This window comes from Nelumbo nucifera, chromosome 2 (genome assembly GCF_055504915.1).
Source record: "Nelumbo nucifera cultivar China Antique chromosome 2, China Antique-T2T, whole genome shotgun sequence".
In the NCBI taxonomy this organism is placed as follows: Eukaryota; Viridiplantae; Streptophyta; class Magnoliopsida; order Proteales; family Nelumbonaceae; genus Nelumbo; species Nelumbo nucifera.
The window spans coordinates 31,930,280-31,944,872 of NC_142650.1; the positions used below are offsets into that span (position 1 = coordinate 31,930,280).

At 41.6% G+C, this 14,593-nt stretch overlaps 1 protein-coding gene across 2 annotated transcripts in view; it reads right to left on the reverse strand.

Annotated features, from left to right (window-relative positions):
* CPL4 (C-terminal domain phosphatase-like 4) overlaps positions 1 to 14,593 on the reverse strand; it is a 79,372-nt gene that overhangs the window by 39,101 nt on the left and 25,678 nt on the right. For both annotated transcript variants that reach the window (XM_010267316.3, XM_010267317.3), the window contains exons 4-5: positions 2,545 to 2,660; positions 2,214 to 2,394 (exon numbers count right to left, since the gene is read on the reverse strand). In XM_010267316.3, the coding sequence (XP_010265618.1) occupies positions 2,214 to 2,394; positions 2,545 to 2,660 (297 nt within the window). The remainder of the gene's footprint in view (positions 1 to 2,213; positions 2,395 to 2,544; positions 2,661 to 14,593) is intronic.

The window sequence follows — 14,593 nt, forward strand, 5'->3', positions numbered from 1 at the left end:
CCCTTCTGCTTACAAGCCTTCTTAGAATAGATTTGAAGTGCTCCACACAGACCCTGGCAATCTCCTCTTGTTGTACTAACTCGACTCCATCTACTACCAATTTGGAGATAAAGTTCTTTCTTCTCCTACCATCTGCTAGAGAATGGAAATACCTAGTGTTTTTGTCTCCCTCTTGCAACCACTTACATCGAGATTTTTGCCTCCAACTAATTTCCTCGTGCAGACAATCCTCTAGCTGTCTTCTCAAATCTCTCCTGAGATCATTGTCTTCCTCTCCAAATTCTCCCCTTTCTTCTTTAGAGTCAAGGCTTTCAATCTTATCCATCAAATCTCCCTTTCTTTCTTCTATCCTCCCAAACTCCATCAAGTTCCACTCCTTGATTCTTGCTTTCAAGAATTGTAGTTTCTTATGAAATCTCATCCCCTCCCAATCCACCAGTGGGTTACATTCATGCCACCATTCCCTCACTTTGTTAGTAAACCCTGGATGATGTAACCATATATTTTCAAATCTAAAGGGGGTAGGACCTCCACACCTTCTTTCCTCCTTACATAATACTATGGGCCAGTGATCTGAGGTCACCCTTGGGAGAGCTCTAGAAGCCAAGGTTCCCCAATGTTCTTCCCAATCCAAAGAGAACAGGAATCTATCCAGTTTAGAGCAAATGGGTCTAGATTGGAGGTTTGACCATGTAAACGTCTTATGGGCTAGGGGAATCTCTTTAAGCTCAAAGGCATCCACAAAACTATTAAACTTCCTCATGCTTTTTGTCACCCTCTGGTTAACCTTATTGGACTCCTCCAAGAATCTGATCACATTGAAATCCCCACCCATGCACCACGGCCCATCCCACAACCCTCTAACATCCGCCAGTTCCTCCCACAACTCCTCTCTCTCTCTATAGTCATTCGGTCCGTAAACATTTGTGAGCACACATGTATAGTCATCCACTTGCTGCTTAAACTTCAGAGACACCGAGTACTTTCCGATCAACTCCTCCAGACCTTCCACCACATCCTTCTTCCACATTGTTACAATCCCCCCGGAAGCACCCCACGAGGAAGCAGCCACCCAGCTAATTCCCCTGGCTTTCCATACACTCCTTGCCCATTTATCATTAAACTGCATTCTCTTAGACTCTTGTAGCAGCACAATGTCTGGGTCACACCGTCTGATTACCTCTTTTATTGTCGCCCTTTTCCTTGCACTCCCAATTCCCCTCACATTCCAACTAAGAATCTTCATTCCGCTTCTTGGTGAACCCCTTGCCACTTACCACTACTTTCCCCTTTCCCTTTATCACTAAGGGGAATCTCTCCAAGCCAAGCATCTATCCAAAACTACACTGTGTTTCCCACAGAGGCATCAAATTTAAAGTAATGAAGGATGGAAGGCAATATACCATGAGTAGCTTTCTAGGGAGAACATCGAGAAGCCCTAGGGTCAACTCCCGCATCCCAACCATTGTTTTCCAATCCATGTATCCTGCCAATCACTCTATGACATAGTCTGTCCTATTCCAACTTCACCTCCATAACCATTTCCCAATAATGTTGTGTTTCTCAACCTGACATTTCCGATTCCTAGCCTCCATCTCTACTTCTAGAAACTATCTCCCACTTCAGTAGGTGATCCTTCTTAGTGATGAAAAACATTGCTCTCAAGCTATGATACCCAGATGCTTGAGAATGCTTAGCATACTGGTGTTGGACACTACATGTACCTGATAGGTCACCAAATATTACATGTACATTTCAAGATTACATTTTATAGCATTAGCACTTTAAAAATGTGTAGTTGTAATATAATAACACATGTATTCTGAAGCACATATCATTAAGGATTTTGACTCCATGTATGTTTCCTCAGATAAGGATGCATTTTCCAACACCAGACTGTAATCTGATAACAACATAACCAATCTTGTCTCGGTATTAGGTTTCATTTAAACTAATTTACTGGTTAAATGGTCCAACTGATGTAAGGGTCCTAATTGAATCATGAAATTGCTGGTAATTTATTGTCAAATACCACAAGTATAATGTTTATTAAGTGAGTGAGCAACCACTGAAAAGCGAGGAAGCCACCTCGGTTTAGAAGGCCAATGTTGTTTCCCGCCTAGCACCTGCGCACTGCCTAGGTACCTAATGATTAAGCAACTAGCCTTGAAATACCAATCATAGTAGACAATGAACTGGAATAGAGGTCCTACCATTCAAGGAATCTGTTTGGCCCTTTAAATATTCCTCTTCTGGTGACAGATCTATAAGCCGGGTAGAATTAAGCAAAGTATGATCCAAATCCAGGACCAAGTAAAGTTTTCTACCATGCAATAATTTCTTATGATCTGCGCCACGTAGTCGAGCAATTTCCTCCATCCCAAGTTTCAAATCCTGCAAAACACAAATTATTGTCCACCAGCAATACATTGCTCAACTCTTATGCTAAATCTGTAAAACATAAGCCAGGACCAAACTTATATGTCCAGATATCTGAACAAAAAACAAAGAATTAATATGGTTATATATAAATATAGAACTTACCTTGTGAATGTACCCAAATGCTACTCCAGAACCATCTTCCTGTCGTTGTCCACATCTTATACACATTTCTCTTATAAAGCCAGGATGTGGAGGGCATATGTCCTCTTTTGAAGTATCTGCATATATATATATATATATATATATACTGGTTAGGACTAGATTACCGTCAAACATTAAAACTGAGTTCTGAATTCTGAGGATAACCTGAGGAACACTGTTCTTCTTCCTTTCCTTCTTGTTTCTTTATTTCTTTCTTTAGAGGGGTCAAAAGGGAATACTAGCGTAGTAATTACAATAAGTGATTGTCTATTCCCCCAATCCAAGAGAAACAATGACCAAAACAAATGATAATAACAATAATAATGGTGATCATTATCATAACAACAATAACAATATCTGTCTATATGTGCACACCAAGAAAAAAGAGTGTGGCAAAAAATGCTAATGTTGAGATGGATGAGTGGGAAAACTAAGGAATAGAATCATAAATGAACTTATTTAAAGAAACCTAGGAGTAGGTCCAACAGGTGATAAAATCAGGGAAAGTAGATTAAGATGGTTTGGGCACATACAGAGATCATCTACAGCACCAATGAGAAGTTGTCTGTTACAAGTCAAAGGGGCTAGAAGAGCTATGGGCAGACCAAAAAGGACATGGGCTAAGTATTGAGAAATGATTAAGGGCCTATGATTTAACAATGGATATAATACTGAACAGAATGATTGGTTAAGTGCCTTGCATTTGAAGAGTTCATTGTTACATACATGAAATATAGGAAAAGAATTGAGGGGCCAATTCTTTAAGATTAAAAGACAATGCAATCTTGGGATTCAAAAAAAAACGACAATGCACTCATCGCATATTATGCTAGGAATCCAGCACAGAAGCAAGAACATAGAAAAACCAGTAATGAGAACCCACCACTGGCAAGGAGACAGGAGATTGAGCCCCCTACAAAGCCCCAAGAGCAACCAATCAGCGCTGATGGAGAAATAGACATCATCATGATACCAGAACCCCAAGCACAAGCTTCTTCATAACAAAAAACGTTTAGTAGGCCTAATTAACCTTCCAGAATCAAGACATCACCACTCTAACTGCCTCTTTTCTTCTTCCACCTCTTTCTGCTTAACCTTCAATCCTTGCCTTGAGTCCACATGGTAAACTTCAAAACACAACAATTTCAGAATCTCTTCCTCCGGACCCAGCATGGAACTATTGCTGTCAGTGTTGACCATTGCCCTACATTTTTCTTCTTTGATAGGTAACTGTCAACTTAAACCCATCATTTTCTTGACCCTCTGTAGTTTTTTTTATATTTTTCAATATAATTATACTTGTAACTTAATAGTTATGTTAATTTAAATTTTTTTCATGGATTCAAGGTTACGGTGATTCACTGCTTCCATGAATATTTAACAAGAAAATGGCTGATGTGGGTGCTAGTCAGGAAGAAAGCCAAGGAACTCAAGGAAATAGAAGGGATCCAGTTTGGAAATATTGTCACTTGCAAGATCTCAAGAACACCATGACATGTAATTTCTGCGGAAAAGTTACTAATGGAGGAATTTATAGAGCCAAGGAACACATTGTTGGTGTAGGAGAAACACAAAAGCTTGTACTAAATGTCCTAAAAATGTTAGGGAAGAGATCTTAGCTTATATGAACAAAAAAAATCTATGAAATAAGCATGAGTGGGGAAGAAGAGAGTGGTCGCATTGTAGATTTTGATGACTTCGAGAACATGATTGAAGACGAAGATGATTTGGGAGATGAAGTTCACATACTTGGAGTTAGTGGCCAAGGGAAATCTGGTGTGAAGCATAGTGGTAGTGTAAGTGCTGATTCAAATACTAGGTCTTCGGGGTTGGGGTTTAAGGAATCGTGTTCTAAACCCAGTAGGCCACCACCCATAAAACGACAAAGGGGCCCCATGGATATATTTATTTCTACACCTAGCCCAAAACAAGTTGTGGAATGAGAATGGAGTAGAAAAGATTGAAGCAAACAACCATTAGCGATGCATATAACAAAAAAGCAAGAGAACAAGTCTATACGCATTGCTAGATGATTCTATCAAGCAGGTATTCCTTTGAATACCATTCGCTTAAAAAGTTTTGAGGCAATGATGGAGACAATTGGACAATATAGGTCGGGATACAAAGTCCCAAGTTATTATGAGATGCGAGTTCCTCTTTTGAAAAAAGAAGTGGAACACACAGACATTACTACAACACCACAAGGAGGCGTGACAAAAGTGGGGCTGTTCTTTAATGTCTGATGAGTGGACGGACAGAAAAGATAGGACCCTCATAAATTTTTTGGTCCATAGTTGTGCTGGGACCATGTTTATAGAAAGTATTGATGCTTCAAATGAAGTGAAAACAGTTGAAAGGTTGTTTTTATTACTTGCCAAGATGGTGGAGAAAATAGGGGCAAAGAATGTTCAAGTGATCACAGACAATGCTCCAAACTATGTTTTAGCTGGTATTTTTTTTTACTTTTATAATTTCTTTATTGTTATTTGTTATTATTTTCTGTAGTCTTTAACTTTTCAATCTTCACATGTTTGATTATTTTATTGTGCTATTGCCTTTTAGGGAAATTTTTATGGCAAAACATCCTCATTTAACTTGGACCCCATGTGTTGCCCACTGTTTGGATTTGATTTTAGAAGATATTGGAAAGATGCCAGTTGTAAGGAAAACAATCGAAAGGGCTATGCACTAATAGGATATATTTATAATCATCCGGGCTTGTTAAATTTAATGAGGAAGTACACAAACCAGAGAGAATTACTTCAGCCAGCAAAGACCCACTTTGCCACTTCCTTTCTCACTCTGCAGAGCATTTATAAACAGAAGAAGAACTTAAGAGATCTTTTTAATTCAAAGGATTGGAATGAAAGAAAGTGGGTGAATAAAATAAAGGGGAAAAGATAGGGGAGACAGTGATGATGCCCACTTTTTGGAACAACATCATCTTCACACTAAAGGTGTGTAGTCCACTTGTGCGGGTCTTGAGATTGGTGGACCGTGGGAATAAGCCTTCAATGGGCTACATTTATGAAGCCATGGATAAGGCAAAGGAAGCCATTGAAGTGCATTTAGTGGAAATGAGGAAAAATATAAAAACATTTTTGAAATCATTGATAAGAGGTGGGAGTGTCAACTCCACCAACCATTGCACGCAGCAAGCTTCTATTTAAACCCAGAGTTTTACTATGATGATGCTGAAAGGATTGATTCAGATGAAGAAATCATCACTGGGCATAAAGTAATTGAATTATTTGAGAATGACAAAAACAAGATCAATGCAATCACTAATGAGATAAGCAAATATAAAAATGCAAAGGGTGTTTTTGGTCTTGATATGGCTATTTGGCAGAGAAAGGAAAAAGCATCGGGTAAGTAACATTGACTTAATAGTTTGTTTATTTAATTGTTTAGTATTTTTTATTTATTAAATAAAATTTTAATTAATAGTTTGTTATTATTTAACATTTTACAGCTGATTGGCGGGTTTCATATGGTGTTTCAGCTCCAAATTTACAAAAGATTGCAATTAAAGTTCTTGAAAGTTAGAACATGTAGTGCATCTGGATGTGAGAGAAATTGGGAGCATATTTGAGCATATAATTAAAACTATACTTAAGATTTTAACATTATATTTTTATATTTTATAGTTCATGATATGTTGATACTTTTAGTTTTAAACTTCTAATTTTATTAATCAATCTTATATTTTATGAATTTATGCAGATCCATACGAAAAAAAAGGAATCAATTGGATCAAAAGTGCTTGAATGACTTAGTCTTCATTAAGTTTAACCAGTTGCTTAAAGAGAACTTTGATTAACGTAGTGTCACTAACCCTATATCTTTGAAAGATGTAGATGAAAGTAACGAATGGTTATTAGGGGAGATGGCACATGAAGATGGTGGAGCTAAAAAAGATTTGGTATTTGGCGATGATTCTTTAACATGGGAAGATGTGGCTCTTGCTTCGGGAGTCAAAGAGCCAATAAGGAGCACAAGAAATAGAGGTTCAGGTGTAGCTTCAACTTCTCATGCAAGAGCAGCAACATCAGCCAATGCAAGAAGGTCTAGAGGGGGTTCAAGTTCTCGACTTTGTTTGGAAGATGAAGAGTTTGAGGAAGAAGAATCGGAAGAGGCCTTGGGAGACTATAATGCTGATGATGATGAGGATGATGAAGTTGAACTTCCAAATGAAGAAGATGAGGAAGAAGATTATGGAAATGAAGAGTGAATGGGTGACACTTGGAGAGTAATTTATTCAGCCAGCCTTGTTTTAAAGGCTTGAAGAATGAAGATCTACTCTTTTTTCATTTTTTTTGTTTAAGACTGACTTGTTTTTTTTTTTTTTTGATGCCATACTTGTTTTTTGTTAATATTGACTATTGATTTTGAATCTTGATCAATCATCAATGATGTGAATGTGAATTTGTGTCACTCTCACTCATGTGTGAATTTACTAATTACCACTTATTAGATATTAGATGTAGTGATTTAGTGATTGTGGTATGTGGTATTGACTATTGAGGCTTAATTGTTTAACACCATGGAGAGTGGAGACTTGGACTTGGAGAGGTATGTTTTCTTTTAATAACTTCTTTTATATTTGTATTTTTGTTCATTATTTATCATACATATTAAATACTTTGTCAATCCTCATTTGCTTGTTCATTGAAATGATTAATTTTTATTATATGACATAACTCATATGTGTGAGCCAAGGAGGCATGGATATTGGAAACTTACAGTCCATTTGGTTGCCACGACGGGGATGTAAAAGGAAGAATATTCTCTTTAGATTCCTCTTTTTTCGTGTTTGATTCAGGATAAACACTGAGATGCGATGGGAAATGGGTTCACAAAAATAGGGATGCGGGGTCTCACCAAATAGGTGCGACCCCACTGAGAAACGAAAGCAGTGAGAACCAAGTGGGAAAATTTTATCGATGGCGGTAGTTCCTCACCTTCTCAACCAAGCTTCAGACACCCCAACGGTCACAACTCCATCTTTGTCATCATTTCCCGGCAAAGGTAGGTCATTTGAATACTTTTTTCTTCTCCTTTCTCTTCTCTTTACGCCATTTTATTGTATTTTTTCTCATTTTGGACTCATTTTCGTTCTTCCCCATTCAAGCTTTACACCTTCAATGGTTACAGCTCCGACCATCACATTCTTCATCACTGGCGAAGGTAATACCATTTTATGCCACCATTTTTTTTCCATCGGATGAATTTAGCGATGTAGATCTAACTGATAGGCCCCCAATTAATTTTACGTATGCCAGGAAGGGGAAAGGTCAGCTTTCGGCCAAGGGGGGAAATAATTGAACATGGGGGAACTTATGGCTGGAGGGAATAAGGAGAGTTTTGTAGCATTTATAGCTTGTCAGTTGGGAATAAGAAGAGTAGCATTTATAGCTTGTCAGTTGGGAATAAGAAGAGTGTGGAGCATTTATAAGTTGGCCAGCTGGGCAGTTATGCTGTAAGATGTGTATAAGAAGGGGCTTTGGGGGATGGAGGAGACAGACTTTTGTTGAGTACAGAATTCTGAGAGTGCTTGGGAGAGCCGGCGGTCTCTTGAAGAACCGACCTACTATAAGTGATCTTCTTTCCTTCTGAATGAATATCAGTTCCCTGTTGATGTACTAGTGGTTTGGATTCAGTTGTGAGTCTGTGAACTGTGTGTCAAATTTCTGGGTCATATTAGTGGTATCAGAGCACATCTTTCCTCGGCCATGGTGACAGTTAAGGAAGTGGCACCGCAGGTGGAGGGTTTCGAAGAACGCCTGTCTTCCCTGCATTCTGGATTTCGTTTGGAGATGGATGGCTTACGCAATGAGTTCCAACGACTCGATCCAGACAGGGTAGCTGCTGGACTTTCGAAGATCTCGTCCCTAGAGAACTCGGTACAATCTCTGGAAGGAGGTGTTCAAGATCTGGTGAGACGATTTGATTTGTTGCTTCAGCAACAGGCCTATTCAGCTCCTTTGTCTGCAACTGACATTGCTCCTCCCTTAGTCACATCGAGTCGTGCGGCTGACAAAGGGAAGAGTGCAGCTTTCCCGACGTCTTCTTCAATGTCAGTGCTGGAACATACTTCTGATCCACTTCCTCGGAAGTTGGAGTTGCCCATTTTTTATGGGGAAAATCCGGATGGCTGGCTTTTTTGCGTAGAGCGCTATTTTGAGATTAATGGCTTGCTTTCGGCGGAACGTCTGCGGGCGGCAGTGGTCTATTTAGAGGGTGATGCACTGGCTTGGTATTATTGGGAGGATGGTAGGCGACCTTTTCGTAGTTGGGCAGAATTCAAGGAACTCCTCCTTGAACGTTTCCGTTCAACTCAGGAGGGAAACTTGCAAAAGCAGCTTCTATCATTACGTCAATCCACTACTGTCAAGGAATATCGTCACCATTTCGAGGTGCTTTCTGCCCCCTTACGTGGCCTACCAGAATCAGTCCTTGAAGCAGCCTTTGTGAATGGGTTGCGCCCAGATATCCAGGCCGAACTCCGACAGATAGAACCCGTTGGGCTGATTAGAAAAATGGTTGCAGCCCAGAAAATTGAGGAAAAGAATCAGGCCTTATGGGCCTATCAATCAAGTTTATTTCCTCGTGGGCCCGCAACGTCCCTCCCTGGAACCCACTTTAACTCACGGGTTTCGCAAGTGACTACTTCTGCTGTCACCCGACCTGCACGTGCTGCAATCCCTCCTCCTTCTTCATCAACCCCTATTATTAAGGCCCCACCTCCTACTTTCAAAAAGATGACTGACAAAGAGATGCAGCAGAAACATGCAAAGGGTCTATGCTTCTGTTGCGACGAGAAATACAGCCCGGGACATCGTTGTGCTCAGAAATCACTTAGGTTTTATGGGTTCAAGATGATGTGGAGGAAATTGCTTCTGATGCGTCTAATTGGGACTGCACTTCCGGGGACACTGAAATTGCTCTGGCTCCAGAATCAGCCGCACTTTGTGTTTCGTCTCTTGTTGGGTTGTGTGCGGCAAATTCCCTTAAGGTGCGTGGACACATTTTGTCACGTGAGGTGGTCATATTGGTAGACTCGGGTGCATTCCACAACTTTATCTCCGAAACTTTAGTGGAAGAATTGAAATTACCCCGCACCCCTACACACGAATTTGGAGTTCATATGGGAAATGGTGATGAGGTGAGAACTTCTAGAGTCTGCCGTCAAGTTTGCCTCAACTTACCCGAATTGGATGTCATTGCTGATTTCTCTCCCTTAAAGTTGGGTTCTACGGATGTCATTCTTGGTTTTCCTTGGTTAGCATCCCTCGGGGACTCAGTGATGAATTGGGGCAACATGTCTATGAAGCTTAATTTGGGAGGTGTCCCGGGTAAAGTTGCAGGGCGACCCTTCTCTCTGTTCCTCTCAGGTATCTTTGCATGCTATGATGCGTAACTTACAACATGAGGGACAAGGGGTTTTGTTAGAATTAAAACAATTGCAGATAGTGGATTCTCCGTTGAACTCTGTCTTGCCTACATCCCCGCCAATCTCCGCTTTACTAGATGAGTTCAAAGATGTTTTTGACATGCCTACGGGCTTACCCCCTACACGGGCTATGGAACATGCTATTGTCTTGCAGGAGGGCACTTTTCCTATCTCTGTTCGTCCTTACAGATATCCTCAATTCCAGAAAGATGAAATTGAACGCCTTGTCTCTGAGATGCTGGTTGCGGGTATTATTCAGCCAAGTAATAGCCCCTACTCAAGCCCGGTCCTTTTAGTCAAGAAGAAAGACGGAAGTTGGCGTTTTTGTGTGGATTACAAAGCCCTTAACTGTGCTACGGTTCCGGATAAATTCCCCATTCCGATTATCGAAGAACTTCTCGATGAGCTCCATGGTGCTTCTATTTTCTGCAAAATTGATCTTAAATCGGGCTACCACCAGATTCGGGTCCACAGTGAGGACATTCCCAAGATTGCATTTCGCACCCACGAGGGCCATTACGAATTCCTTGTCATGCCCTTCGGTCTCACCAATGCGCCCTCGACCTTCCAGTCATTAATGAATATGGTATTCCATGATTTCCTCCGTCGCTTTATGCTGGTATTTTTTTATGATATTCCGGTTTACAGTGCTTCCGAAGCTGCCCATTTGGATCACCTTCGACATGTCTTCTCTGTATTGCGCGCCCACCGTCTCTTTGCCAACTCAAAGAAATGTATCTTTGCTCAGCCTAGCATTGAGTACCTGGGTCATATTATTAGCGCGGCTGGTGTTTCTGCCGATCCTTCTAAAATCCAGGCCATGGTTGGCTGGCCTCAACCATCTTCACTTAAAGCTCTTCGCGGTTTTCTGGGACCTACAGGCTATTATCGCCGTTTTGTGCGTGACTACAGTAAAATATGAAGGAATGGTAGGATCCATCTGATGGACGCCAAAAAGGTTGCGGAATGGGTGGGCGAATTTCAAAAATTTTCCTACCTTTCAACTGGGAATCATATTCCCTAAATTTAGAATACCATATTCAAGGATCTTACTTGAACCACAAACGAACCAGATCTGAACCAAAAAGGTAAAAGGGAGGAATATACCTGATCCGGAGAAGCAGTATCTCCCAAAGTTGGTGTTCACACCCAAAGAAGAAACCAAGATCCACTCCCGCTAAAGATGACACAACTGTGGATGGAACGGAACCAGCAGGGTGCGTCCTACACACTGGATCCTTCGCAAGAATCCTCTGGAAACTCTGAACACCGAATCTTTTCCAGTCTTTCCTGCAAGACTGGTGTCAAGAACTGATTTCTTGACTTCCTATTGCTGCAAAGGTCGAATCTTGCAAGAGGGAATGGCGGCGGCAGGAGGAGAACTCCAGGGACGAAGATTGCTGAACTGCTTCTCTTCTCTCTGGAGTATGAATGAGATCTGATCTCAATTCGCAGGGAGTTTTCTTTTCACAAAACCCTAGTTCGAATTCTGATGTGTTTCTATCTTTTCTCCTCCTTTCTTCTTGATTAAGAAACCTCCTAATTAGGAGTTATCCCAATCCAAATCTGTATTTGGATAGGGGATTATCTTAATCCTTTCTGCAAATTAAGTTAGTTTACTCCTGATCTTATCAGGAGGTTACCAGATTCAAATCTAATTTGAATTTGGTCTCCTGGAGTGGATAAGGTTAAAGGCCCAATCCTTTTACTAACATTAATCTCAGATTCGCCCCATGGATGGGTGATCATATCAGCCCACCTCGAAATGGGCTTTCGGCCCATTAAGTGTTCAGTGTCTAAATACTTTCCAATCTGCTGCCCAGTTGGGCTTCTTTGTATGGCGTGGGACCCAAGCATTGATCTACACACAAGCCACATGGGTTCGGCCCAGCCTTTAATACAAGGCCCAGCCGAATTCACTGAAAAACTCAATGAACCCCTTGAGTCCATCACATGGACCCTATGGGCCCAACACTTACATTAAGTGGTCCCTGGGCCAAGCCATCTTATAAAAACCCAGGGACTGTGGGTAGGTGCAAGATTAGCCCATCAGGTATTATCCTAAATGGTCTTACACTTAAACTCTCAGCCCTTAATGATCAAGCACTGCCCGACAAGAGAGGACCTCTCCCTCGGCTGCAAGGAACAGTGCCGCACTCTCCACTCACATGGATCCCGGGAATTAAAACCATTTGCAAACAATTCGAAACCGTACATATATATATAAATATATTAATTTTGCAAAACAAAATTCCAACGATTGAAATCAACTGCCGGCAGTTTGGTTTCCATCAGAGAGAGTGCATTCCCGATCATTACCCTTTGTCCGACAAAGGGGCTGATCATGTCACTATGATCACCCACTCAGATGAATTCTCAGGCTGTCCCAACATACCCAGGTTTTGATCCCCATCTAAGGATCTCACTGATTGGCATATCAAAGACAACCCGATCCGACACCTAGTGAAATGTCATAATCGAGTCTAGGGGTCAGGTGTAACTTTCCAATTTTGCCCATCTATCTCCAAGGTCTAGGGCAATACTAGAAATCTGGTCCGATTCAAGGATTCAAGTAATCCCATACTGCATGTGCCTCGGGTCTTACCCTGGTGGCTGAGATAGGCCATCCCAACACTTGGTGGCACACCAGTATCAGCCTTGGCAGGATAAATCTCCCCAGACTTATCCAACGGCTGTGAATATTTAAAACTAACACGAGTCTCTATAAGTGTCCAATTTTAGGGTCTTACACAGAATTAAACCAAACAACATGAATCAAACATGCACTTTATTTATTTCCACTAAATAACAAAAGTACATCAAATCGGATTGAAGCTAAGGGCATACAAAACTGTCTAACAAAATAGCATGGCCATTGACGCAGCAGCTTAAAAAGGATGCTTTCTCATGGAATGCAAAGGCTGAGAATGCATTTCAGGAGTTAAAACGGGCTATGACGACCGTACCTGTGTTGGCCCTTCCAGATTTTTCCCAGCCCTTCTTGATCGAGACGGATGCATCCGGTGTAGGTCTCGGGGCGGTATTAATGCAGAATAATCGGCCTATAGCTTTTTATAGCCACAAGCTTAGCCCGTCTGCATAGTCAAAATCTGTCTACAAGCGGGAATTAATGGCCATTGTCTTTGCCATTAAAAAATGGCGCCCCTATCTTCTTGGAAGACACTTTATTGTTCGGACCGACCAGCGTAGTCTCAAGTATCTGTTGGAGCAGGGATTGTCGAAGGTGAGCAGCATAAGTGGCTTCTTAAGCTTATGAATTATGACTTTGAGATTCAGTACAAACCGGGTGCTGATAATACCGTGGCTGACGCCCTACCAAGAGTTCCTGCTGAAATGCACTTAAACTCTCTTACAGTCCCTATTTTCCTTGATTTTGATGACCTTAAGGAGGAAGTTGATGCTGATCCTTTCCTGGCTCCCATCAAGCATGCCATACAGCATGATCCGGCGTCCTATCCTGCCTATTCTTTAGTTGGAGAACACCTACGTTATCATGGTAAATTGGTTCTGTCGGCTTCTTCCCCATTTATTCCCCTCTTACTGAAGGAGTTTCATTCGAGAGTTGTGGGAGGTCACGCGGGTATCCGCCGGACATACAGGCAAATAGCAACTGAATTTTACTGGCGGGGGATCAAGCGTTCTGTCCAGGAGTTTGTGCAGGCCTGCAATGTGTGTCAACGCAGTAAATATGAAGCCATGTCCCCCGTTGGCCTTTTACAACCTTTACCCGTACCTGAACAGATCTGGAAGGATATTGCTATGGACTTTATTGAGGCTCTTCCTAAGTCAAAGGGGTTTGACACAATTATGGTGGTGGTCGATCGTCTCTCCAAGTATGCCCATTTTATCCCTCTCAGCTCTCACGGTTGCTCAGGCCTTCCTGCACCACATAGTCCGTTTACATGGCATTCCCCGCTCGATTGTATCTGATCGTGATAAAGTCTTTATGAGCTTCTTCTGGCACGAGCTTTTTACCCTGCAGAGTTCAGAATTGCGTCGTAGTTCAGCTTACCATCCTCAGACAGATGGACAGTCGGAGGTGGTTAATCGCTGTTTGGAGACTTATTTGAGATGCTTTGCAGCTGATTCCCCCTCCCGCTGGTCTTCTTGGATATCGTGGGCAGAATACAGCTATAATACCTCTTTTCACACTGCCACTGGCATGACACCTTTCAAGGTGGTTTATGGGCGCGATCCTCCTCCATTAATCCGCTATGAGCTTGGCTCTACGGCTAATGCTGATGTTGAAGCTGTTCTCCTTCAGCGAGATGCTATACTTAGGGAGTTGCATGCTCATCTACACCGTGCACAACAAAAGATGAAAGACTCGGCTGATGTGAGCCGCCGTGATGTTAATTTTGAGGTTGGCGATTCAGTATATGTGCGAGTGCAACCTTATCGCTAGCAGTCTCTAGCTCGCCGAGCCAATGAAAAGCTTGCCCCTCGATTTTATGGACCATTTGCTATTGTGGAAAGAATTGGTGTTGTAGCTTATGAACTTCAACTTCCTCCAGAGGCAAGGATTCATCCTGTTTT